Raw genomic sequence first — 25,231 nt, 5'->3', positions numbered from 1 at the left:
TCCTTGTCTGCATTTTTTTTGGCTGATTGCTTCCTTGTGTTTTATAGATTACATCTGTAGTTCCCAGTATAATAGACTATGGATTGTATTTTACTGAGAGCCTGACAGCCACAATTAGAGCATGTTACAGATGATCAAGGGCTGTTTCTCTGGGCAAGTGAAAAGGGCCATTGAATAATCCAAATGAGAAAAGATCAGTGGTGGTGGTGTTCCCGTGGTGTTTCAGTGTGCTCTTAAAATCCACTATGTATTGTTTCATTCACTTCTAAAAGAAAAAACTCTGCTGATCAGTGCAGTGGAACTAAACAACGTGTTTGCACCAGTCAGGTGTCAGTCATGAATTCATAATCCTGCAGACAGTCACATAACCATTATTGAATATTTGCTGCCATCTACTGTCTGGAAGATTTAGTACAGTAAGATATATTTTAACATGAAGACTGTCTACCTGTAACATGGGGCTGTAGGAGCAAAAAAAGAGGAAATATTTACCAAAATAGTTGATCAAAATTAAACTACACTATGTTGTTTTTCATTTTGAAAGCATTCCTGTGTGTCCCCTGACAAGACAAGACCTGACAAACATGATGGCACTCCCTTTTAGCACTGACGTCTATTACAAAGGCACAAATCAACATACATGTTGAGAAATCTGTATTGTTAAAATTATATAAAAAAGGATACATCTATTTAATATTTTAGTGGGAAACCATTTTAAAAAGTATCTTGGATGTTTTGAATTGGTAAAAGGTGTCATTGTTTAGTCCACATCTCCTGACCGATGATGGGTTAATTAAAGCAATTGACAGAAGGTGCAGCGAATTCGTGGTGGGCACCTGTAGTTCATAGTGTGCCCCCCGCGCATTTATGGATGCAGTCACGGGGCATATCACAAAGATATGGTGCCAATACAGTGGAAAAGCCGGAGGCTTTGTCCTGTACATCTACCAACATGTCATGTTTACTATGCGGTGCAATGCATTTGTTTAATTTGGTTTATATATCTTCAGGGATATAAAATACTTTTTTGTGAACAAAAAGCACCTTTTGCAAAATAAAGTATTTGATGAAAGTTATGTTTTGATCAATACCAACAGGGAAACTGATCTGTTTTTATAAAAACATGCAATTTAATATTAATACATTTATATTTACAAAAGCATTTTATCCAAAAGGGACACATTTTATTTCAAGTGAGTTTGAAGGGTGCACTGTTCAAAATGGCAGGGCGATGTTGGTTACAATAAAAGCATTAAAATAAAAGCAAAGCTTTTAATAATTTCTTTGTCATTTATAGTTTTTGAGAAAGGATGAAAAAAAATACTACGAAAATCATAAATCGAATTTGGTGTGAAAAAAATCGGAGATTTGGTTTTTAGGCCATATCACCCAGCCCTACTTCCAAATGTAGATTTCACCACCTTTTTCGGCATTTTGTTGCTGTTGTTGTTAAATGAATTAAAACTACGCCCAATGCAAACAACATTCCTGATTTCAACATCCTCTTTCCGTATTTAACATTAAACCTTTAATGTTGATGGTCAATGAGAATATATATACATATATATATATATATATATATATATATATATATATATATATATATATATATATATATATTATCATTATATATATTCACAAACAGTTCTGTGGGATAACACATATGAGGACTGATCTTTGCGGGGGTTTGGATTATTACCTATAATCAAAAATCAAAACCTGTAACAACTGGATAAAAACACAGAGACTGTCTTCTTGTAAAATGGGCCTGTAAGAGCAAACAAAGAGGTCATCTTAACTATATTAGTTGTACAAAATGGTTTATATTTTGAAAGCATTCCTGTGTGTCCCCTGACAAGACAAGACCTGACAAACACGATGACACTCCCTTTTAGCACTTACGTCTATTACAAAGGCATAAATCAACATGTTTTCCCCACTTATTCCAGTTATGTGCTGTTCAAGCCTTGTTTGCTGTGAGACATCGCATAACCCTTTGTCGCTTCGTAAAAAAAATAAAAAAAATCCTCTCTTTGATGAGCTGGAGTGAAATCAGACATCATCAGGCACTTCCTTACAGAGTAATCATCAGCAATAAAACAATCTCAGCAGTGGTTTTCAAACCTATATTTGCACTGTGTTTGTCATGCACGCATTGAAATAAACCATCTCGTATGGGTGTGACATGTACTGTCCTCTGATAGGGCAACTTGTGTCAACCAGTAAAACAGGTCCTACTGGCAGAGTCACCTGAGCTGTTGGGAGAGCGAAGCATACAAAGATCAGATGCTCTCGAGGACATTGACGCACTGTGCTGGATCAAATACAGAATAATCTCATACAACTTAAGGTAGCTATGAAAACCTTTCAAACAATGAATCATTTATCCAATGAAGAAAGATGTAATTGTAGGCTAGTTGTTTTTTGGCAGTTGATATTACAAAAACAATGTACTATGGCGTGCCGTGTAAAAGGATGGACAATGCAAAAGTCAGGCTTGCAGTATACTTCAGACCGAGACATCTTGAAAATGACACAATATTTTCAACGATGAGAGCACAGAAATATGTTTTTTTCTTTTGGAAGAATCAATATTGTGATCCGTGAACACGTTTCTTCCGGGACACTATGTCTTTAAGACAACATTTTCAAATCGGGAAGTAGTCACACTCAAAGGCACTTCCGTCTCATGCGTCCGCCTTCGAGGTAAAAGTGAGCTTTTTTTTGCGGGGGGGGGGGGGGGGGGAGCGTTAGTTGTCAAAACTAAATTTTTTGACAAGTACAGCTGTCACAGTAATGTTGAAATGATACCGGAATATGCGTCCTGTATCTGTAGTCACCAGGAGAAGGAAATCTGAGCAGTATAACACAGACAGGTTGCTTTCCAGATGTTAACAAGCACTGAACACCAGGCTGTTGTTAGCCATGCTGGCTTAATTTACAGAGAAAGCGAAGAATGCAGTGAAGCATGATCGTTATTTGGCAGGCATCCTGTTCACACTCCGGTAGGCTATAAATATTAAAGGTTGTCCTCTACTCCGATTTTACGCTTTTAAAATATTTCTTGTCCAACAAGGACATTGATAGACCTATATGATATTTAACATTAATGATATATGCAGTTTGAACAGATGCTGAATTAGGATCCCTAAATATGATATAGGCCTACATAAATAATTGCCATTCTCATTTCGGTGTCAAAATGCAAAACTGAGATTCATTTATTATTTTTATATATATATGTATATTTTATATGTACTTATGTATATTTATTTCATATTCATTAGACACCATATTCATATTTGGTGTCTATTCTTTCTTGATCCTGTATATGTGTGTAACAGGGCTGTGTGTGTCATGGAGCTTCAATTTCCCCGAGGTAAACTCCCAAAAGGATTGATAAAGTCGTCTAAGTCCAGGTCTATTAAATAGTGCTAAATATTGCGGGGCTGCAATGTGCCGAAAAGACTCAGACAATCGAAATAAAACAAAAATTTAAATGATATAAATCACATTAATATAAGATGAAAATAGAATAATAAAATAATGACGGATACATTTGAAATGAAAAGTGTTTTTCAAAAAAAGTGACTCTGTATTCTTTTGACTTTTTATATGAATAAGAAAACTTGTGTTACTACTTTGAGCAAACTTTGTTTTTAGTCGGTCTCACGTTTGTGGAGATGGGCTTTTATTGTGAAAGAATTAGACCGGAAGTATTTTTATTTTTTTTAATTGCCGCTGGCGGAACTCGGCAGTCATGTTTGTATCGTATAGTAAGTAATATGTAGCGCCGCTGGTCTGTAGCTACATATTAGCCTCTGACTTTGACCCGGCCTGTTCCTCCTTGTCTTGAATCATGAACAGGACACAGCTGAAGAGGTCCGGTATTTTGAGGATGGCTCTGACTGGCACGGAATCGATGGACCAGGACGGACATGGAGAGACTTTTCTATTCCGAGCTGTGAGGATAGCAGCTGTGGTCGCCCTGTACTGGTTCATCTCGATAACAATGGTGTTCCTCAATAACTACCTGCTGGACAACCGGGAGCTGGACGCGCCGTTGTTCGTCACTTTCTACCAGTGCCTGGTGACTGTCGGACTGTGCTGGGTCTTGCAGCTGCTGTCCAGATTCTGCCCGGGGTTCATCGACTTCCCGTCGGTCACATTCGACCTGAAGACGTCCCGGGAGGTGTTGCCTCTGTCCATCGTGTTCATCTCCATGATCACCTTCAACAACCTGTGCCTGAAATATGTCGGAGTGGCCTTCTACACGGTCGGTCGGTCGCTCAGCACGGTATTCAATGTGCTGTCCACCTACATCATCCTGAAACAGACCACGTCATACCGAGCCTTAATGTGCTGTGGGATCATATTAGGTACGTAAACGTCCAGTCTTTCTGTTTGTGTGTCAGAGTTGCACTTATACTGCTCAATAATGCCAGACATTAACTTATATCCTCATGCACAAAAAGTATGTGGACATCACCCCAAAATCTCTTTTCATTGGACCTGGGCCTATATGCATGTGGATATTATCATGCTGAGACAGGACAGAGCCTTCAAAGACAGATATTAGTAAGGTATGACAGGATTCATGATTAATGTCAGTGAGCATTTCTGCATCACACTTGTTGGTGTTGTTCGCTGCAAAACACAATTATGTGACATTGGGGGTCCGCAGAGCAAGACTTGTCGAACCATGGCAGCTGCAGCTCTACATTACTTCATCGCACTTAAGTTTTATCGCACATTTTATCTTTTATATAACACCTGCAGAATCTGCAATGTGGTTGCTGCACTTGGCCGTATTTCTATGAAAATTAAGTAAATTTTGCAGCCCTAGTTGGAAGCATGGTTTTGTCTAGAAAGCAACCACCAAGTGTGTTTACAGGGCTTGGGGTGTACTACCGCACATGAATACTTTTTCACATATGCAGTACTACCCAAGACTTGTTAACACACTTACATCAACACATATATGTGTGTATGTGTATGTATATATATATATATATATATATATATATATATATATATATATATATATATATATATATATATATATATATATATATATATATATATATATATATATATAGTTGAACAGTTGAAACCAGAAGTTAGGTCCGTTAGGATTACCAAAATTATTTCTATTTGCAAAATGCCAGAATAATGACAGAAGGATTTTTTTAGACAATTTTTTATTACTTTCTTCAAAGTACACAAACATTTCAGGCCAGAGTTGTCTACTTGTCCACAACTATTAACTTCTTCTGAACCTGATAGGTGTGGTAATCACAATGTGAAATAAATCAACCAAACTCAGAACAAGTTGGTTCATTTTCTAAACTGTAACTGGATATGTTGTGGAGCCATGATCAAACTTTTGTGAACACAGCTGAAAATGACAGCCTGACGTGTTCATCATACTGACATTTTTCAAAGCTTTCCACCTAAAAAGAAAGCCGATACACGTTTGTTGAGATATCACATATGACCTGTCAGCCAATAACATTTGATAGCTGTCAACCAAGCATTGTGAATGTGATCTTGTACTTGAACTTTTGTTTGTTTAAACAAACTGCATTTTGAGAATATGACCTTTGGCCCTTTGGAATTTGTAAAAAAATGTTTCACTAGTTTCTGACACAGACTCAACATGTAGCCCACAAATTAAAAATGTTTTTGGAAACAAAAAAAAAGATATGTTCCTGCAGACCTAGTTTTGATCAATATTTCATGGCTAAAGAAAGTCCAAGAAATGCAACAAGTACTTGGCGTGACTTGGTATACAATACATATTGAGATATTTCACGGCTGAAAGTCAACTTGGCTGCTCCAGAATTAAAAATAAGTTACACTTTTCAGGTGGTTTCTGGCTTGGTGTGGACCAGGAAGGCATTGCAGGGTCCCTCTCTTGGACTGGCGTCGTCTTTGGGGTGATTGCCAGCGCTTGTGTTGCTCTGAACGCCATCTACACCAAGAAGGTGATGCCAGCAGTAGACGGAAACATCTGGAGACTCTCCTACTACAACAATATTAATGCCTGCGTACTCTTTGTCCCACTCATTATTGTATTTGGAGAACTGAATAGTGTCGTCAACTTCAGCCGCCTCACTGACCTCAGCTTTTGGAGCATGATGACACTCGGAGGAGTGTTTGGTTTCGCCATCGGCTATGTCACCGGCCTACAGATCAAGTATACCAGCCCGCTCACACACAATGTCTCCGGGACTGCAAAGGCCTGTGCGCAGACTGTTATTGCTGTCGCGTTTTATGCCTCCAGTAAGAGCTTGCTGTGGTGGACCAGTAACATGATGGTTCTTTTTGGCTCGTCAGCCTACACTTGGGTCAAAAGTCTAGAAATGAAGAAGATTCCTCCCAGAGACCCTCAGGACTCAGCCAAGGAAAAACTGCTGCAAGGGGAGAAAGGCAGCATGAGGGTTTAACCATTGTTGGCAGTGTGGGAAACCTTCAGCTTTTATCACAATCTTAATAATGTGAAATAATGTAACATTAGGAAAATTATTGTTTATGGATAGAAGTGATAGATGATTTTGGTTTGGTATAATGGTCTTGTGGTTTTATACAATTTTACTTAACACTTGAAAGAGTTTGTATATATATATTTATATTTATGGAAAGCTATTCATATTCATTTGGGGCCTTTTTACGATTATTTTTAAAATGAAATAAGTAAGAAATATAATAATGTGTATTTTATGGTGAAGTCTTCAAGTGAAGGATCAAATCATGTTTTTATTCAAGGATATCATTAGTGGGATTGAGGGTTTGTCGTCATAGCAGAACAGAGTCAGCTTTTCACAGCTACATGCCATTTTTATGAATGTATTTCACTATATTATGTTTTTATGCTGCGTTCCAGACAACTCGGAACTCTATTTTTCTGCCCTCCTACTAAAAAAAGTGCAGTGGAACGCTTGTCAGTGTGATTTTGTTGCACATGCATCCAAAAAACTTTATTGGTCGCAGCACTGCCCTTGAAAGTTAGCAGTTTATGTTGTATATGGTTGAGGTTATGGCATTCTCATAATGCTTGTTTGTTTTTTGTTTTTTTAAATGAAGAGAAATATTTCTTTGTACCTTAAGTCCTGTTTACAGTCATTTACATAATGTGTTGGTAAATCAAATTTAAATGTATGATTGGATGCACCTAAAATTATGTGCTGGTGTGCCACGACCAGCGCAAACAATTGATTAATCTCTTTGCTCCTACTTGTAAACTCGGGGCAAATCCATCTACCCCATGGAGCACACATAGGGAGGGGGTAGGATGTATTGGAATATTTAGAATTATTTCCAATAAATTGTTTTTTCCTGCTGTATTTCATATAGAATGAGGCTGCACGGTTGAGGATGCAATTGTGTGTACACTCGTGTGTACACTCACCAAAGTTCTGGTCCTCCCAAGTTTTTTGTTACCTTTTGGCGATGTGCACCGGGAACGCTTGGAGGTCGGAAGTTGGAAATTTCAACTAGGAAATTACGATCTCTGACTTTGAATGGAGCGCAGCATATGATCTGGCACGTCTGCTTTTCTTGAATATGAACAAGGCCGGAAGAGCCGGATCTGTAATATCCTGCTTTTTATGGAGGACACGACAGGCGAGGTAATCTAATACCTCGTGTCAGTTGGACTGGCTTACAATAGACTGTTGTCTCGAAAGAAAACATCCCTCACCACTGTTGAACTGTTGCAGTCATGAACTTAAACATTATTTACATTACAGTTACAGCACATCAAGTTTCTGACTCAGACGTAAAGTAAACACAGGCAATGATGTAAGTAATATATTTGCATTTCAGAACAAAAGTGGGGCAGATGGAAAGGGACCTCTGTGAGAACTACTGCTCAGGTTTCACATTTCGTTCTACTTGACACATTTAAATGTGTCAGTGTCTTTACACGTCGCAGCTGATTGCACCGCAACTGAGAGGTCTTTGTTTGCACTCGTCATTCACTCTTCATTTTTGGCGTGACATATCAGGTACCTCTTTAACAGCCTGAAAAGGTTTTTTTGTGAACCATAGTTTGTTTTCAAAACCAGCTCTCTGACATGTTTGTGAATCATTCTGACATTTCAGCTGAAAAGAAACCAAACCAGGTTGGGTACTCAGAGGTCCAGTCTGAAGGATATAGTGGCATCTATATGTGTTTGAAAAATCCAAACACTTCCCAAGTTAAGGAGGACCAGCTCCCTCTGCAGCGTAATATAGATTCATTCTAAGGAAACAGCAACACAATGATTCATAGTTTCAGCTGATTGTACACTAATCAAAGTGTAATTATTATTATTATTATTATTATTATTATTATTATATTCCATTCCTGCCAATAGATCCCCATTATTTCCACACACTGGACCTTTGAGAGTACATTGAAGATGGTGTATAATACAACAAACTTTGATTTTTCCTATTAAAAGGGAGCAGTGTGCTTTCACTGGGTATTTGTATTTATATGTGTGATATTTTGGTACACTGGTCAAATAAGATATGTGTAGTTTTTTTATACGTATTTTGTATATCTGCATTATCTAAATGCAACTTAAATTTAGAAATTAGAATATTTCTTAAACTATATACTGTATCTCCAATTGTTTTTAAAATGTTATTAGATAAGAACAAAAATAAATTTATATTTAAGTATATTTGATATATTTAAGGCAGTCAATCAATCAATCTTTATTTGTACAGCAAATCATGTCGTTAGATGACTCTTGTATAGTCACCTCATGACATGATTTGCAAATTCAAATCAAATTCAAATTAACTGCCTTCTGTCCGTGCTCCTCTGTGATGTGTATGTGAGACGTTGATGAACCTGGTGGTCACGCGTGTTTCTGGCCCGTTGAAGCAAGACAGTGACACACACCAGTGTTGCATGCAGACCTCAAAAGGTCAATACTGTTTTTGCTTCAAGCGTAAAATCATGAAGTACCTCCTGACAGGCCACTCCATTACATTTGACAAAGGGACCAATTCTTGTCACATGGAGCAGTTCATGTTCAGTACAGAGGATGATTACTATGAAGGCTGAAGGATAGTGAGAACCATCGTAATTCAGATCTTTAAGTAAGGTGATAATAATCCAAAATTAACATTTCCGTAGTCCACAAATTATTTCTGGTTCTTCTTAGCAAAACAGTAACGCAACATTCTCCTAAACAACTTAAGTAGATGGAGACTTGTTTTAAAACGTCTTAAACAAAAAAATTTAAAATGGCTCCATACAGGTCGTCCAGCTTAAGCCAAGTCTTGAGAAGCCTGTGATCCCAAATTGATTTCAAAAGACCTTCTTTACACCCTTGACGCACCGTCGAGCTGGTGCACCCACTTCAGACAGCGTGTGCACTAACACTTTGAGTTGAGCAGCTACATTTAAGAATTCAGCTTAAAAATTAGTGTAAGTAAGCACTGCTTTGCAGTAAAGCTTCAGAAATGAGTATGATGAATGACTTTTCATGTTTTTAAAGACTTTATTTAAAGGACCTGCAGAGACCCAAGGATAGTGTTCAAATAAGAAATTAAGAACAACGATTTCATCGTTTGAGATGGCAATCCAGTAAGTAGTTAATATAACTATAAATAGAGCAGGATAATGAAAACTGGCAAAACAAGTCAAATGAAGAAAATAGATCTCAATCAAATGTTGCCAGCATTATGACAAAACCCCTTCTTTAGTTATTCAAATAATTATATTTTATGAAGAGGTTCTTGCATCTCTTTCTGCTCAGTCATTCTGATATTCATCCCAAATTGTATTTTAAACTCAGCACAAAGGTTCATTTTTTTCAATTCTTGTCAATAGTTGATGATTGTAGTGTGTCTTGGATTTGTATAAATCCACATGCCTGCTGGCAAAGACACCCACTAGCATGTAATGACTGCTGCAAAGCCTAATGTCCATTTCTCATAATGCTTTGCTATTTCTAGGGCCTCGTTTGAGGTGATAAGACGTGTTTCAGTGAGAGGTCGCCTTGACACTACTGCCACAGGACACTTCAATGTGGGTAGCTTGGTTGTTGTCAACATTGGATGGAGGTGAAGAGGGGCAGTGGATGTTGGAGCAGAGCTGGATGAGAGTCACTGAGCTCCGAGTGGAATATTTCTCTGAGCAACAGGGGGGATAAAAAATAGCTGACGGATCACCATGGGTAATTACACGAACCAAAAAAAACACTGGTCTCTGATGTCGAGAACTCATTTCAGCAGTCAAGTTGGCCTTGTGACACCAATGAAAGTTTTATAAGTGTGTCATAATGTGGAATACATAATCCCCCTCCCCCCTTGCCTCTCCGTCTCTCTCATGTGTGGTCGGGTCAGGTTCAACATGACAGGACGAGGCAAAATCTCCAATAATGATTGACAGTTCAAAGGCTGCAAGAATCTTAAGCAGTCACTCGCGTTTCTTTATATGTGTCAGCTCCGAGTGGTGGTCAGAATTTGGCTGTCACTTGATATTTGTGTCACAGATAATTACCACTTGGACGTTTTCAGATACAGAATCGTGACCACAGCATCTCCCCGCTGTGTGCTGGAACCCTTTTCTCAACATGCAATGAAATCTGTATACTGTATGTTTTAAAGACCCCTGTAAGTTATATCGTTTCATCTAATTCAATGTCCTCAGCTTTGTGATGAATTACATTTCCCAGCATAATATACGTAAGTATTTATCCCTTGGTTGGATCCAATATGATAAATTACAGGTGTGGAAAAACACCCTAATAAGGTCACACAGATTCCATGACACCCAAGCTCATTAGAACGTTTAAAAGTTCTAAAACGTTCTTAAAGCTCGTTTAAAAGATTTCCCCCCAGGGATCAATAAAATATTCTGATTCTGATTCTGATAGATGAAATTATAATTATCATGTACCGTGATGTCTGTCAATTTAAAAGATCATTTTGCAAGCCAACAAAGCGACAGTTTGTCGTAAAGATGGTGAAATACTATTTAGTTTATTGTAAAACTAGTCAGTGAACTATATCCTCCTGCTCAATATACACCAACACAGTACAGAGAAAGTATTTAAAGAGGTGAAAATCACAATAAATTAGGCCATATTGACGGTTGTTGAAAGGGGATTGAGTCAGTTTTGTGAGCTGTGGCATCACTTACTTGACTGTTGGCTGTGTAGTCTTTTTAATTACGTATTATATTTCACAGCCTTGGACTTCATTAGTTTAATGACAACCTGCAGCTTAATCCAGTTGAAACAATATTTAAAATTGACACACATCATATGTGTAATTCATGGCACAATTCAAACTGGATCAAAACATTATTTGTTTTCTGCCGTTCACTACGATACATATTTATTTTTGGGAAATAAGGTCCCATGGTGATCCACCTGAAGTGGAAGGAATTCACCTCTCTATAGACCAAAGCTGTGTGACCACAATTTTTAACTTACCATGTATTCCTAAGTGGGATTCAAAATGTAAGGGTTTTTTTGTCAGGTCATCTATATGATACTGTCATATGATCACGGTAAAATACAATTTATGTTGGCTTGTCGAGGTTAGGGGTCTTTTTTTTTTTTTATCAAAGCATGGTGTAGTATATAGTAGAAAGACAGTATGGAAGCATTATGATTATTTCTAAATTCAAACCAACATGTGATGGTAATTACAGCTTTCATTTCCTTTGACACATCTGTATTTTCCCCCACTCCTCCCGCATATTTACTCACTATCAGTCAAGCTGCAATGATTTTTCCTCTAGCTTCCCTGCATCAAAGGGCGAAGACAAGCTTGTGAAGATAAGTCATATTTAGCCCACTTAAATCGGCTCTTTTAAAAAATATAACCAAAATCAGAATGAATATTGAACCTTTTCTTGTTTCACATCTGCTTAATGTTTATATAAGCAATTCTATCCAAATATTTTAGCCTTAGTAACATAGTATGGCTGAATTATGCTATAGGCTATGTCCCCATCAATGTATAGTTGGGATCTTCTGCCCTCAAGTGGTCAAATGTATTTTACATGCACATAAGTCCATGTGAAGCCTTTGGTTACAGACACTTTTCACGGCACAGGTGGAATTTATAACACTAATGGTGGCTGCATTCCATTTAGGTGACCTAGTTCCAGGGCTCAGGTACTGTGGCTGCTTACTCATTGACATTCTGTAACACTTGATAGAATGCAGCCATCATTGACGTTATTGGTCACACCTGCTATGGCGTGTCAAAATGTCTGCCGTGAAAAGGGTGTACTGCTCAAGGTCTGGGTTGCATCAACAAGACATCTCGTCACTGTACCCCCACATCTTCAGTGTTTCATGAGCTAATAAATACAGCCCATATGTGCTTTTCAAGGTAATCTCATAGGTAGATTGTTCATTTAGAGGATGAAGAAGAAATATCTCAGATAGAGATAACTTTTAATACACCCAAAATAATAAAACCAACAAGGCTGAAAGCGCATTTGCTGTGAACATTTTCACAGTAATTAGAAAGCCAAAACTATCCAAATCACCTTGTATAAAGTAGCAACAGTCCCTCCAAACAGCAACCAACATTTGGTATCATGCAATGTTATCAATCTCAATCTGTGTGCTTACAACATGCTGTAATGGAATAGATGATAACAGATATTGAAACATGGGAACTTTCTAAGTGAAAGCTTAGGTAATGGAAAAGAGACCTTGGTCATGCAGTGGGCTGTGACGCACCTGTCAGCCACCATTGCTCCCGGCAATTCTTTGGAGACTGACATCATAAACATTTCACAGGCAGGACATCTGGTATCTGTCTGCCAGGACGTTGTGAAATTGTCACGTCAGACATGACAGCTGGTTTATGATAAAGCGTCTGTAAACACATTTGGCTCGATGCACCTGCAGTTGTGTTTTTTTTGTTTTCTTTATTGTGTGAAGTATGTTATGACAAAAATAGTGATTTTGTATATCTAACTTGCAGCTTCGGAGAGATTCACTTCAGTTATTTCCTTGAAACCCTCTCTCAGTAAATTGACAGATGGGATCTTTTTTTTTTCCTTCATCACTCCTCACTGTTTTCCTCATTAGCATGTCTTTATTCCCTCAAATGCACTTTCCACTCCCGTTGCCAGCAAGCATTTTTCCCCTGTTACTGTTCAGCACGCAGCAGTCATTCTGAACTCTCAACGACAGCAGAGGAACAGGAACCAGTCGCAGACCTTGCACTGGTTTGAGCTGAACGAAGCAAATACAGGCTTTTCACGAATGAAAACAATCATTGGAGGAATGGGGGAATTCATCATCCGGAGCTACATCATGTGTCTGAGCAGACAGGAGGATCTTTAGATAACGCTGAGTTAGTGCAAGTTTCTTGGAACGTCTCTGGAAGTTTACTGCTGTGAGCTTGGCTGCCAACATGCTCACTTTCCCCACTCTTCCGGACCCCAAACTCAGCTGCCTCCTCCTAAATCTCTGTTTCTGTGTTACAGCTTGGCCACGTGGTAAGTAAAACACATTTATTGCAGTTTTAATTGGGTGTTGTTCTCTTGATATTGGAGAGTCTTTACATTGCGTGGCTTTCTCCTTCATGAAAATGTTACTAACTTTGTATCAGAAATAAGCCATGTGGCTTACTGCTGACTAACTGTGGAAGTATTTCATGCCGATGAGTCACATTTGCTGCTCAGACTCGTTTCAATACTTTTTATATGAGACTGGTTTGTTCAATACATGTTACAGACTTCATGTGCCTCAACTTCTCCTGGCATGGCCTATATAGAAGCACTTCCCTTGCCAGGTTATATTAATCACTAATCACATTAGTAAGTTTCAATATCTGTGAGGCTTTAACATTTCATTTAGCACAGTAATCCATAACTATTGATGGAAACAATTAGCCCGTCATGATGACAATTGGCTGTAACTCCTTGTGAGTTACACTCCCCACTGCTCTGTTTGGATGCCCATTGTGTCTGAGAGAACAAGAAATGGTTTTGGGACATATTTCAACCTGTCTCTGCATCCTAAGCTGTTCATCATGGGGCTCGAGGTCTACTGTGGTTGCTTAAGGTCTCAGATTTGGTTCACAAACAGTACACAGTCTATTGAGTTTTAGCTTGATAGCATTATCTGCTAAGACAGATTTTACAGCTCAGCAGTTTGTGCAGTCATTGGATTTGATGTACACGTGTTGTGCAAGGAAGTCCAGAGGGACTGAGGGGCAAATGAGGACATTTTTTTTTTTCCAGTGATCCATTTTTCTAATTGGAAAATGATTCATTGTTTTTTCTCTCCTGTGTTTATGACTTGAGAACTGGTGGGGAAAGAGTGCTTCCAGGATAATCTTTCCAATTTCTTTTTTTTTTCATCAGTGATTAATATTTGGGAAAAAAAAAGACAATGAAAAAAAAGCATGTTTTGTTTTATTTCATGTGTGAAACTGAGTAGAAAGAGACATGTGTGGAACCAAGGGAGAAAAAAAAATCAGATTTCATGTTTATGTTTGATTTTTTATATATATATAATTTGGTGGATATTTGTCAATATTTGTCAATATTCAAGATGTTCAGAAAAGGTATTGCAACAAAAACACTTTGTAAAGGTAACTGACTCACAGTCATGTACACATCCCAGTCCAACATATGCACAATCCCACCCCTTAAATTTGACTCAATAGACAAAGACTAAAACTAACGTAATTTCCAGTGTATTTATATTGTATTTAAGTTTTGTAAGAACACAATGTTGTTTTTGTTATTTTGTGTTTTGTTACGAGGGTCTTCTGTTTATTGGTGTATCGGTTAAGTAAAGTACTTTTTACGCCTATTTATTTTTACTATAATAATCTTAATCTTCATCATCAGATAACAGGAAAATAAAGGGCAATAGAACCACATTTAGAGCTAAATCTGTTATACACTTTTATATATGCTTAAAGATGCATTATGTAAGAATTTCTTCTTGAAAACATTGAGAAATCAACTTAAATCCTCAGTATAATGTAAATAACTGTCCTGATGTGGTTACATCTTTGTCCTGTGTTGCAATGATACAAACTAACCAGCTAGCCCCAACCATTGCCTATCTAAAGCTCTGTACAAGTGGTAGAGACACCGACACTCAGTTAGCAGCAGTCAGCGATTACTCAAGTTATATAATGCCACCTATTTGTTTTGAATCCAACAGGGGATCAGTTCCAACACATTGCACCTTTTACTCCTCCACTAATCTTTCCACCAATGTGCAGTCTTAAAACATACATAAATATCAGAAGTGAGGGGTTTCAGTAGATGCGTTTTGATGCCACTGTCCTTTGTTTTGGTCCGACACCACCGGCAGAGGACAACTGCCCGAGCTCTAAGTGGAACGCCATGTGTCGTCCATGTTGTGAGTACCACCTGATCCAGTGTCGGTGTCCCTCGAAAGGGTCGAGGGTAGGCTACACTGTTCCCTGCTGCCGCAATGCTCTGGATCAGTGTGACCCCTGTATCATTCATCCAGGTACACTCTCATTCTTGCTTTTAGATTTTTTTTTCCTTCTGTAATATTCTTTAAAGTGCTTACCTATTACTCAGTTCCTCCTCCTAATTACTGATACATTACCTTTAATCTATTTTTTGTCCTTGCCAGGCTGCAGTCTGTTTGAGAACTGTAAAACCTGCCACAACGGAACATGGAAAGCCAATGACGACTTCTTTGTCAATGGAAAGTTTTGTACGGAGTGTCGTCAAGGCTGGAGTGGTGGGGACTGTAGAAGTGAGTAGGAAGCTGTAGTGGAGCATCGTTGTAGGCCTTATCTCGCCCATTGGCTGTCATCTCGATGCTGACATGAGAAAACAAGGATCACACAGTCAAGACGTATTTAATTGTGAAGAACTGTGCAGTCTGACTCTGCCATTCAGATTCTTTTTTCAGATTACATTTGCCAGTATGCAAGATCCTTCCGTAAATGCAGCCGCTGATCAGTGAGTCATTGAGCAAAGACTGAGAGCTCTTGAGGACTGACATAATGCAGCGGCTTAAAATAACTTAATGTTATGGAAAGCTTTTTGTACGTATATGCAGCATTTGTGAACTGTTTTCTTTTTATTAATTATCCACATTATATACAGTATATACATTAGTTAACCAGGTTAAAGCCTCATGAAGATTAAAACCTATATGGAAATGTAATATAGAACATAGATATATTCACCTATATCGAGAGGGATGCTGCCATAAGTGTTCCCTAAAAGGTAATATATGATCTCTGTATAGGTGGAGATACATGTTTAAATACCTATAGTAAAATGTGTATATTTAGATTTATAAAATATGAGTATAATGAAATATTGAATTTCTATATGGTATTATGTGGCCATTCATGTATATACAATATATGTCTTATTCATATATGTAAAGATTTAAGTTTATAATACCCACAGTAAAATTTGTGTTTGTACATATACAGATAAAGATATACAGAATATTCAGTTTGTATAACAAACTATATCAATGTAGTGACGGCGTGTATGGAGATTTAAGGACATCACATTGGCCAAGAGTGCTATTCCAGCGAGCATTTAAAACTGACTTAAACTCTAGAGACCAACATCTGTGGCATACTTTAAGAGCACAGATATTTGGATATTGTTCTCAGTTTGTACACGTGTGTGTACACAGATGAAAAGCCACCAGCCTTGGTAGGGACTTATATGAAAACCAACCAGTGTGAAAGTCTGTGGACATCTGTACAGTGGTGTACGGAATTTCCACAACCAGTAATACAGCAAAGTCCAACCTCTTAAGGCAGGTACATTTATAAAGAGCAGACCACCAGGATTCAATAAAGTAAGGAAATGCAATCCATCACCCACAGCATGCTATGACTGTGAGAAAATATCATTTTTTCAGATTTCAGAAAGTTGTAGTACATCATGTGGACACTTGGTGGTGACAACGCTTCTTTGTCAGGTGTCAGCCATGCTACAGCCAGCTGCTAATAATCTAGCTGCAGTTCATGTTCACCCATGAAGGAAACCTTGATCAGTTACTGTATGTGATCCTGTTGTTTGTCTTCTGCAAATACTATTATCAGCAAGGCTCTGCAGCAGCAACACCCAAATCATTCAAATCAAATTTGCACTGGAGCGCGCAGGGTGACGTTTTGCTTTTAACAGAGGAGCCGAGCGTCAAAGTTTACTTGCTTGCATCTCTTATTACCATTCTTTATTTTGACATGGCCTCGGGGAAAATTACCACACGGATGCCATTCTGTCGTGTGCTGTCAGTTGGACGTACACAAGGGAAGGTGTGGCGCTTTGTGAAACATCTGTTATCCTACACAACCTGTTTAGAGTCTCTATAGGTTCCCAGACATATTCTAAATCCTAACTCAAACCCTGGTTCCTTTCAGCAGTGAGAACTGGCATTAATACGTAGGATTTTTAATATCTCTTTAAGTCCTGTGAAAAACACAGGTCATGACATTGTGATATGATGACATTTATAATCATTGTTGTTGAAGTGGCAGGCTGGTACCTGTAACCTCTTTTTTTCTTTTTTTTGTAAAAGGATCTGCCCTCTTACACAGCATGTCACATAACTGGTCCTGCATTCGACTGTAAAAAATGTTCAGTGCCGCTGTGATAAACACACATCTGATGAGAATGTGAGCTTCCTAAGTGAAAGTAATCGCAGCTCTCTTGCGGGTAGCGTGTGGAGGCGTCATTCAGCGGGCTCAGGGTCACATAGCCCTGGAGAGTTACCCAACAAATGCCCACTGTGAATGGACGGTGCAAGTGGAGAGGGGCAGCAGCATGGAGCTGAGGTGGGTCACTGATTTTAATGCCTTTGTGTGAATGGAACATAATGGAAAATGGTCAAAGTCTGAAAGAGCGAAAAAGTGGTCAGTCCGTACGTGTAAAGCATGTGATGTTATTAAGGTGGCTTCAGGTGATAAAAAATGAGAAAAGTGATCCAAAGTTTTTACTGTCCGTGCTAAGCTTAATGAAAGGGAGCGAAAAGCCCTGCATCAGCCCACATCATAGTGCATCTTTATGACCTTCTGCACCTTGAAGACTGACGTTGACTCTCTTGAATTGGATTGAAAAGTCAGTTTCAACAAAACTTGTCTTTGATTTCTGCTGCAGGTTCTCACTGCTCAGCCTGGAGGCAGACCACAGCTGTCGTTATGACTATGTGGAGTTGCGAGACGGCGACAGTCTGAACTCCCCTGTGATCGGACGGTTTTGCGGGAATCAGCTGCCTCAGCCAATAAAAAGCTCTGGGAACGTCCTGCACATCCTGTTCACCTCAGATGGCTACAACAACTTTGACGGCTTCGTCCTTACTTTTCAGGAGAGTTCAGGCAGGTACAACCATTGTTAGTAATTCAGTAGGTAGCGGCACACTTGGACTACATTGCATAATAATGTATTACAATTCATGTTTCCCACACACTCCTCTGATGCATTGTGCAAGGTGGAATCCACATAAAACCATGATGAAGGTATATGTCTTATATAATCTTATTCATGATAAACTGCAGATATTCACTTCGGATACATGTATCATGAATACGTGATCCAGAGAATACGCTGATGTCCCTTTATGCATGCACCTCTCTTTGTACGCACCATTTGCTCCTAGACCTTTATCCTTTAGTCTGCTGTGTGCGTGCAGCCTCCTATACTTCAAGGCAGTTAAGTGTGACGGACTGTCAGCAACACACATTTGTCATACTCATCCCTCTCCATTTGACCTCTGTGCAGCTAATTATGCATCTAACTTGCATCCCATCTATCTCACTGAACATAGGAGCATTAGCAGAGCGTACACTTAGCTAACGTGTATTCTGACGATTGGGTCGGGGGTCCCCCAGGGCAGTGTCCGAGGGCCATTACTCTTTTCTACAACATAAAATGATTCGAAATCAGCCTTATGTGATCTCTTTCTTCATCACTCGTAAGATAAATTTTTAGTCAAAAATATAAAGAAATTATGAAAACTGGCTTTCATTTAAGGTTACCGAAAGCCATCCTTTGGTGCAGCACAAGGAAGACAATGTCCAGGAATCTTTGTCAAGACAGGATTAGCTGCAATATCAACAAAAGTGCTCCTATTTATTTTGTTTTTAGTTAATAGCTTTAATGTGGGGCTATGATGTCGTCAAATTCTAAGCTTAATTAAAACAAAAAATTGGGTTAGAAACATTCATACCACAGCAGTATGCCTGAACAGCAACACAAAACCACAAACAACGGCAAAACGAGAGGAGCAATTTAAAAAACTTGGATTGAGTTTATCTGTTGGTTCAGTGGGAGTTTGTCTTTCATTTATCACCAGAAAATGTCTCCACAGTTCCAGCCAACAAGAATCCAGTGTGTGCACCGCCAGACAAACTGGTTAATGGATATTTGCAGCTTGTGTATGGCCCAAAAGAGGAGCTTGTATCTGTAAACTACCGGTGCCATCTACCTTTCACACTGAACGGCTCTCAGCAGAGGACCTGTCTGCCAAATGGCACGTGGAGTGGCAGAGTTCCCACATGTGTTAAAGGTACATTTTCACCAGGTGGCTTCTGTTCTCCATTTCTGATGTTTGTTCAGAGTAAAAACCACATGTAATGCATTTATTGAGGGTAATTTGTGCCTTTTTTTCCTCTCAAACACATACTCATACAGGCCAAACAAGCAGAGTCCGGTGTTCCCCTCCAACCAAATTGCTCAATGGTTACCACAGACCAGCTCCTGACACAGCTGGAGGTGCAGAGACAATTGAGTTTTTCTGCAAAAAGTCCTACATTCTGAGTGGAAACCACCAGATTACCTGCCTCTCTAATGGATCCTGGAGCAGCAGACCGCCAACGTGTGTGAGAGGTAGCTGTTTTTTAACAAATACATTAGGGTTGGGAACACACTGTTAGACTCACAAAGTAACCTATTTTTCTACTGTGTTACTATGTGAGGGAGGCACAAAATGTTTCCGACATAGAGGTAATCTTACTACTTGTTTATCTCACAACCACATTTACGTGGACATGTGAAAATGGAACAGTTGAGGATTTGGAGCACCGTGATGAGTGTGTAGTAAACAAAGTCATTTGTGTCAGTAATGGTCAGCATATTCTTCCCATTTGCCAAAGTGATTCTCCCGCACTAATAGTCACATGCTTGATGTGCCTTCGCAGCATGCAGAGAGCCCAAAGTGTCTGAACTTGTCCGACAGAGTGTTGTGAAGCCGCATTTGATATCCAGGTAGGCACTAAGATTCTGTATCCATTGATTAATGTCTGAAATGAAAAAACGTATTCTCATATCAAGTGAAGTGCTGACAGGGGCCAATAACGATCAAACCTTCTTACTTTTGCGCAGACAGAGTCCAGACCAAAGGCTCTCCTCCAGGTACAACATGCACGATCTGTTGTCAGCTGGTTTTATTCCGCTCACGTTGGATAAACAGTCAAAAAAAGACGACCCTCTCCTCGTGGAGCTTCCTCGTGGCTTTCACCCAGTCTACACGAGCATTGAGTACAAGTGTGCCTCACCGCTCTACCACCACACGGGAAGCTCCCGGCGCACCTGTCTGAAGACTGGCAGGTGGAGCGGACGTCATGTTTCCTGCTCACCAGGTGAGAGCAGCAGCTGTGAAGATTTAGCCAACAGAAATGTAAGGTTAAAGGGAGACTATGTAAGATTAAAAAGAAATATTGTTCCTGTAATAACTGCTGATTTCACTCACACATCATTACTCAATTCAACACACATGCGCAATTTGCTGCTAAAAAGCATGTCCCATTCTGGTTTTACCAATAATTTATGGTGGTAATGTTAGCAACTGCTGGTATACTTTGGAAAGATAGGGGAACCAACAATACATTTCAGATTTGAAGTGCGAAAGTTAAGTCTTGACCATGGAGATGGTAGCTTGAGTAGTAGACCAAAATATCTAGTTCATTTTTTATCATTTTCATTAATATGTATTCGGTCACCATCCTGCAATCCCCACTTGTAGCCACAGTGGCGGCTGTTGAGCAAAAGTTACAGAGGCTCACTTGGAAGTAACTTTTTCAACATTGCAGGTCCAATTTGTAGATTTTTTTTTTTTTTTGAGTCTTTGGAATGGCAGCTGACCCCATCTACACTCCTAAAGCGTCAGTATTTGACGTGTTGAGAATCAGATAAAAAAATAAACCTTCTTAAAAGTCTGCATGAAAGTCTGCATGATAAATATAAAGGTATAGAGCCAGCACCCAATCAGCTAAGCTTATCTTAATTTAACATTAAGACTGGAAACAGGGTGGAACAGCTAACCGTACTCTGTCCAAAACTAATCTTCTCATCTAACTCTTAAACGAAAAGTTCAAACTATTCCTTTAAAAGCCCCGATTATAACCCCAGTTTTCACTTATTTTTCCTGATTAGTCTCAGGACTATGAGGTCGTGTGCAGATTGTGCTTGATTGACATATTTTTGATCTTCCTATTAGTTTTGGTGCACATGTTTGGGGTAATATATGCCTGCAAGTCATATTGCTGAAATCTGGTGAACTGCTGAAATTGCAGCGTATCTCCAACCAACCTCAACCTGAGCAGAAGTCTGATTGACCTGCCTCAGTAGAAACACCTGCGTCCGTGTGTGCAGGGCTTTTAAGTGTCTCATATCTTTTTTCCATGAAAAGAAAAAGGCTGAAGAATTCAGTTTACCCATATTAGCTGGAGTTTTAAACCAATATTGTGCATGCCTTTTTGGTGCCAGTTTGTCATTTTTAACACCCTCTTTCCACCTCTCTGTTCCTACCATCCCACAGTTTGTGGCAAATTCGACACTTTCAGTCTGCACAACCTCACAGACAGTCAGTGGCCGTGGCACGCAGCCATCTTTATCCGCTCACCTCCTGATCGCAGTGCCAGCACCCACAGGCCACGTGGAATGAGCGTGTCTATCCAGCAGGGGGCCTCAGAGGAGTCCACATTCTGGTACCTGGCCTGCAGCGGGGCTCTGCTCACACAGCGTAGCGTCCTGGTGGCAGCTCAGTGTGTCGTAGACAAGGACACGCAGCAGACCCTTCACCCAGCACAAGTGAAGGTTGTCATAGGCGGGCAGTATCAGACATCCAAGGATCGGCTGAAAAGCCTGCACCACCTCAGGGTAAAACACAGTCTACTTGTCAGAGAAAATCCATCTGGTGTTTTGTGTTTTGGCCTTTATGAGTTCGTAGAAAGCTCAAATCTTTTCCCATGGAGATTTTTGAAGAATCCACATCACAAAATATGATAATCATGTCATTTCTTTCTTCTTTGGCATTGATATTTAGACATATTTTAAGGCCAAGGTTAAAAAGGTGCCATATTACCAAACCTTTACTGTAGATGTGGATCATTTTATTTTCAGGTCAGACAGTGCACTGAGTTTACAACAGATGCAGTGATATCGTATTAAACAAGCAGGGAATCTTCATTAAGTAGATATAATCCTCTGGATAGGTTTTTATTTGTAAATGGTAAAGAAAAAAAAAATCCTTTGGCAGTTAGATGTGCACTTAAAGCTTAGAGGATGCAACTGTATTTGATTTGGATCTGAATTATTTGCACATCTTGACGCGTGCTATCTGATCTTGATGGATATTCCAAAAACAACACATTTTGGCACGTTCATGGTGGAATCAGGCTTTCTCAGGTACTCTAACTTCCAATTTTTCATCCATTTTCATTTCATCCCTTCTCTCTTTCTGCAGGTTTCAGACGTTTCAGTCCATCCAAATTTTCGCTCTACGCCGGACTCAGATGTGGCTGTGCTCAAGCTAACGGACAAGGCCAAGATTAGTGAGCGTGTGTTGCCAGTGTGTCTACCCAAAGTGCAGGGAGGAGAAGTGACAGCACAGGAGGCTTACACTGCAAGGTGGATCTTACCAAACGATTACAGGCGCCTGAGTCATTACACTCCCTCGAGCCAGACGAAACTTGTTGAGCTGGGTGATGTTTCGCAATGTGAAAGAGAATTTGCTCAAGGAGGAGCACGTACCACAATGATCAGTGACAATACACTGTGTGTCATTAGGAAGCCGACCAGTCTTCAAAGCTCTTGCCCCAGTTTTGTTCCAGGCATCACAGCTGTGCCAGCTGTGTTTTCATCCACAAGTGGTGTCTTGCCGGGTCACGAGGAGGCTCCGGAAGCCTCCATCACAGGCTGGCAGCTTCTCGGTTTAGAGAGATTCAGCTCCGAGGAAAATAACTGCCACCAGCAGACTCACACAGTTCAGACACGAATCGGCAACTTTCGAGACTGGATAGAGAAAAACATGAAGTAGATTTGCTTTTCTTTCCAATATCAGCAACTTAGCTCTTAAATGGTAGTTTATTTCCTGTTTTGTAAACCTCACAGTTGGTCAAAATGCTGGAGATGGAACAGACAGTGAGAACACACCATTCGCTGTGATTATTTTGTCCTGCTCTCTGTGTCAATATCATGTGAGGCGAGAGCTGTTTTTCCTGGAACTGTGCTCGTGTCCGTGTGCATGTTGTTCTGTATTTGGGCCACCTCCGCTCCAAACAACGATAAAGACACGCGCTCACATCCTCATACGCATGATGTCTGAATGTTACCTTGTGTTTTTTGAGCTGTATTTTTCGGAATAAAATTTTGGCGATTGCTCTTTTGAAAATAAACGCTTTAGTTGCCATGTGGAGTCTTTGATGGCAAATACATCAGTGTCCTCGCCCAGCTGGAGGAATTTAACATTGCTAACACGAATGGAATCTGTAAGTGTTCCTAACGGTTAAGTCTGTCATTATCTACTCACCCCAATGCCAGTGGAAAGTAGGATGAAATTTTGCTGTCTATAAAATGTTTTTGGACCTTGGCAACAAAACAGCGCTGCTGAACAACTTCAGTAGATGGACACTTGTTTCAAATTTGGTGGATAAGGGATACCAAATGGCTTCATACACCTTGTTCAGTTTAATGCCAGTCTCCAGAAGCCCAAATTGATTTCAAAAGAACTGAATTAGAAAAAAAGAATCAATTAGGGAACTTGGCACTTCCAGAATCTTGGATTACACAAGACAAGCTGTACCTGGAACAATTTTATTTTTATTTTTTTGTCTGTTTGTTTTTGTTTTTTACATTTATAAACAAGTCCACAGCTACAAATTTTCAATTTTGGGCTAAATTATCCTTTAACTTTACTGACCTTCTCGAAGGTTTGTGCTTCAAGCTGTTTCTAGATCCATGCTTAAAATGGCCATCATGATACAATTGAATATAATATAATATAACATGCCTAAAGGCTTAAACATTTACACCCAAGAGCCAGTTTCCAATCCAAAAGGTGCTTTATAGCTGATTCCCTGTCCCCATCCTACAGCTCCAGCTCTCCATCCTGCTTAAGTGTCCTTGAGCAAGTCACTGACTGCCTGCCAGCTCCAAGTCTCTGACCTCTGACTATCCTGGAGATAAACATTCTCCAAGGATAAGTCATTATCTGCAGAGTAAGACACTCATGTGTGCTAATATGGATACGTTTACGTTCTGTCAAATTGAGATAAGGCCATTTAATATTCAGTTTGAGGGCACAGTTTCAATGCCAAATTAAAAATGTGCACATTTTATTTGTCTATTAAGAGGCACCGCTCTTCGAACAACCTGCCTCTTTAAATACAACGAGAGATCATTTCCCTCATGTGCGTGCATTTCCGAGAAAAGAAAGTGCGCGTGTGCATGTCAGTACACCTCGTTCATCCCTCACAGTAACTGTGCACGGTACCTGTGTGTCTGTGGTGTCTTCGCATGTGAGGTTATGCATTCGTGAGTTTCTCTGCAGACTCTCCAACATGTGCTGTCATTGAAGAACACACTGAGAGGATTTGCTAAACTTAGCTCTTACTCCTGAGACGCAGACGCCCGCTGTGCTCTCCGCGGCTTTGTGCAGGACACCTTTTAAGCCCGACCAATTAAACAATGAGTAGCTCAGTAGTCTGTCTCTGCAACCTGCGGACTGAATTGCCAGAAGAAAAAAAAAAAGCAATACATTTCTACAATAAAAAAACTGAAATAAAAAAAAAAAGAAGACAGAGCAAATACAAATGTACTAGTACAAGCAAATGCACTACACTGCAACTGTCAGGTAATTAACAGCTCCACTGGATGTCTACAAATCATAGAGGCACGCGAGGAAACACATGCAAATGTTAGCAACGGATTGTCCGTTCAAATGCATTCGCAACCTTTTCCAAATTTTTGCATTCGAGTTGCCATCATGTGCCCGGGCCTCCATGTTGT

The 25,231-nt window shown here is 39.6% G+C and overlaps 2 protein-coding genes across 4 annotated transcripts; both read left to right on the top strand.

Moving 5' to 3' along the window:
• Positions 1 to 2,244: 2,244 nt before the first annotated feature.
• Positions 2,245 to 8,471, top strand: slc35c1 (solute carrier family 35 member C1). Of its 3 annotated transcripts, none has more exons than XM_030415497.1 (3): positions 2,245 to 2,350; positions 3,868 to 4,379; positions 5,869 to 8,471. In XM_030415497.1, the coding sequence occupies exons 2-3, from the start codon at positions 3,899 to 3,901 to the stop codon at positions 6,447 to 6,449; spliced, it is 1,062 nt and encodes a 353-aa protein (XP_030271357.1). In that variant the 5' UTR covers positions 2,245 to 2,350; positions 3,868 to 3,898; the 3' UTR covers positions 6,450 to 8,471. The 3 variants fall into 3 exon arrangements, with proteins under 3 accessions (XP_030271357.1, XP_030271358.1, XP_030271356.1); XM_030415498.1 differs by lacking the exon at positions 2,245 to 2,350 and adding an exon at positions 2,986 to 3,005; XM_030415496.1 differs by lacking the exon at positions 2,245 to 2,350 and having other exon boundaries at positions 3,732 to 4,379.
• A 4,603-nt stretch (positions 8,472 to 13,074) lies between these two features.
• Positions 13,075 to 23,611, top strand: pamr1a (peptidase domain containing associated with muscle regeneration 1a). Its single transcript, XM_030413706.1, has 11 exons — positions 13,075 to 13,474; positions 15,312 to 15,473; positions 15,603 to 15,728; positions 17,667 to 17,781; positions 18,104 to 18,321; positions 19,314 to 19,511; positions 19,637 to 19,831; positions 20,143 to 20,209; positions 20,327 to 20,583; positions 21,762 to 22,102; positions 22,689 to 23,611. Exons 1-11 carry the CDS (start codon positions 13,390 to 13,392, stop codon positions 23,259 to 23,261), a joined length of 2,337 nt encoding a protein of 778 aa, XP_030269566.1. The 5' UTR covers positions 13,075 to 13,389; the 3' UTR covers positions 23,262 to 23,611.
• The last annotated feature ends 1,620 nt before the right edge of the window (positions 23,612 to 25,231 follow it).

This window comes from Sparus aurata, chromosome 4, assembly GCF_900880675.1.
Source record: "Sparus aurata chromosome 4, fSpaAur1.1, whole genome shotgun sequence".
Classification (NCBI taxonomy): Eukaryota; Metazoa; Chordata; class Actinopteri; order Spariformes; family Sparidae; genus Sparus; species Sparus aurata.
Note: the sequence above shows the minus strand (reverse complement) of the source record. Positions and strands in the feature narration are given on the sequence as shown.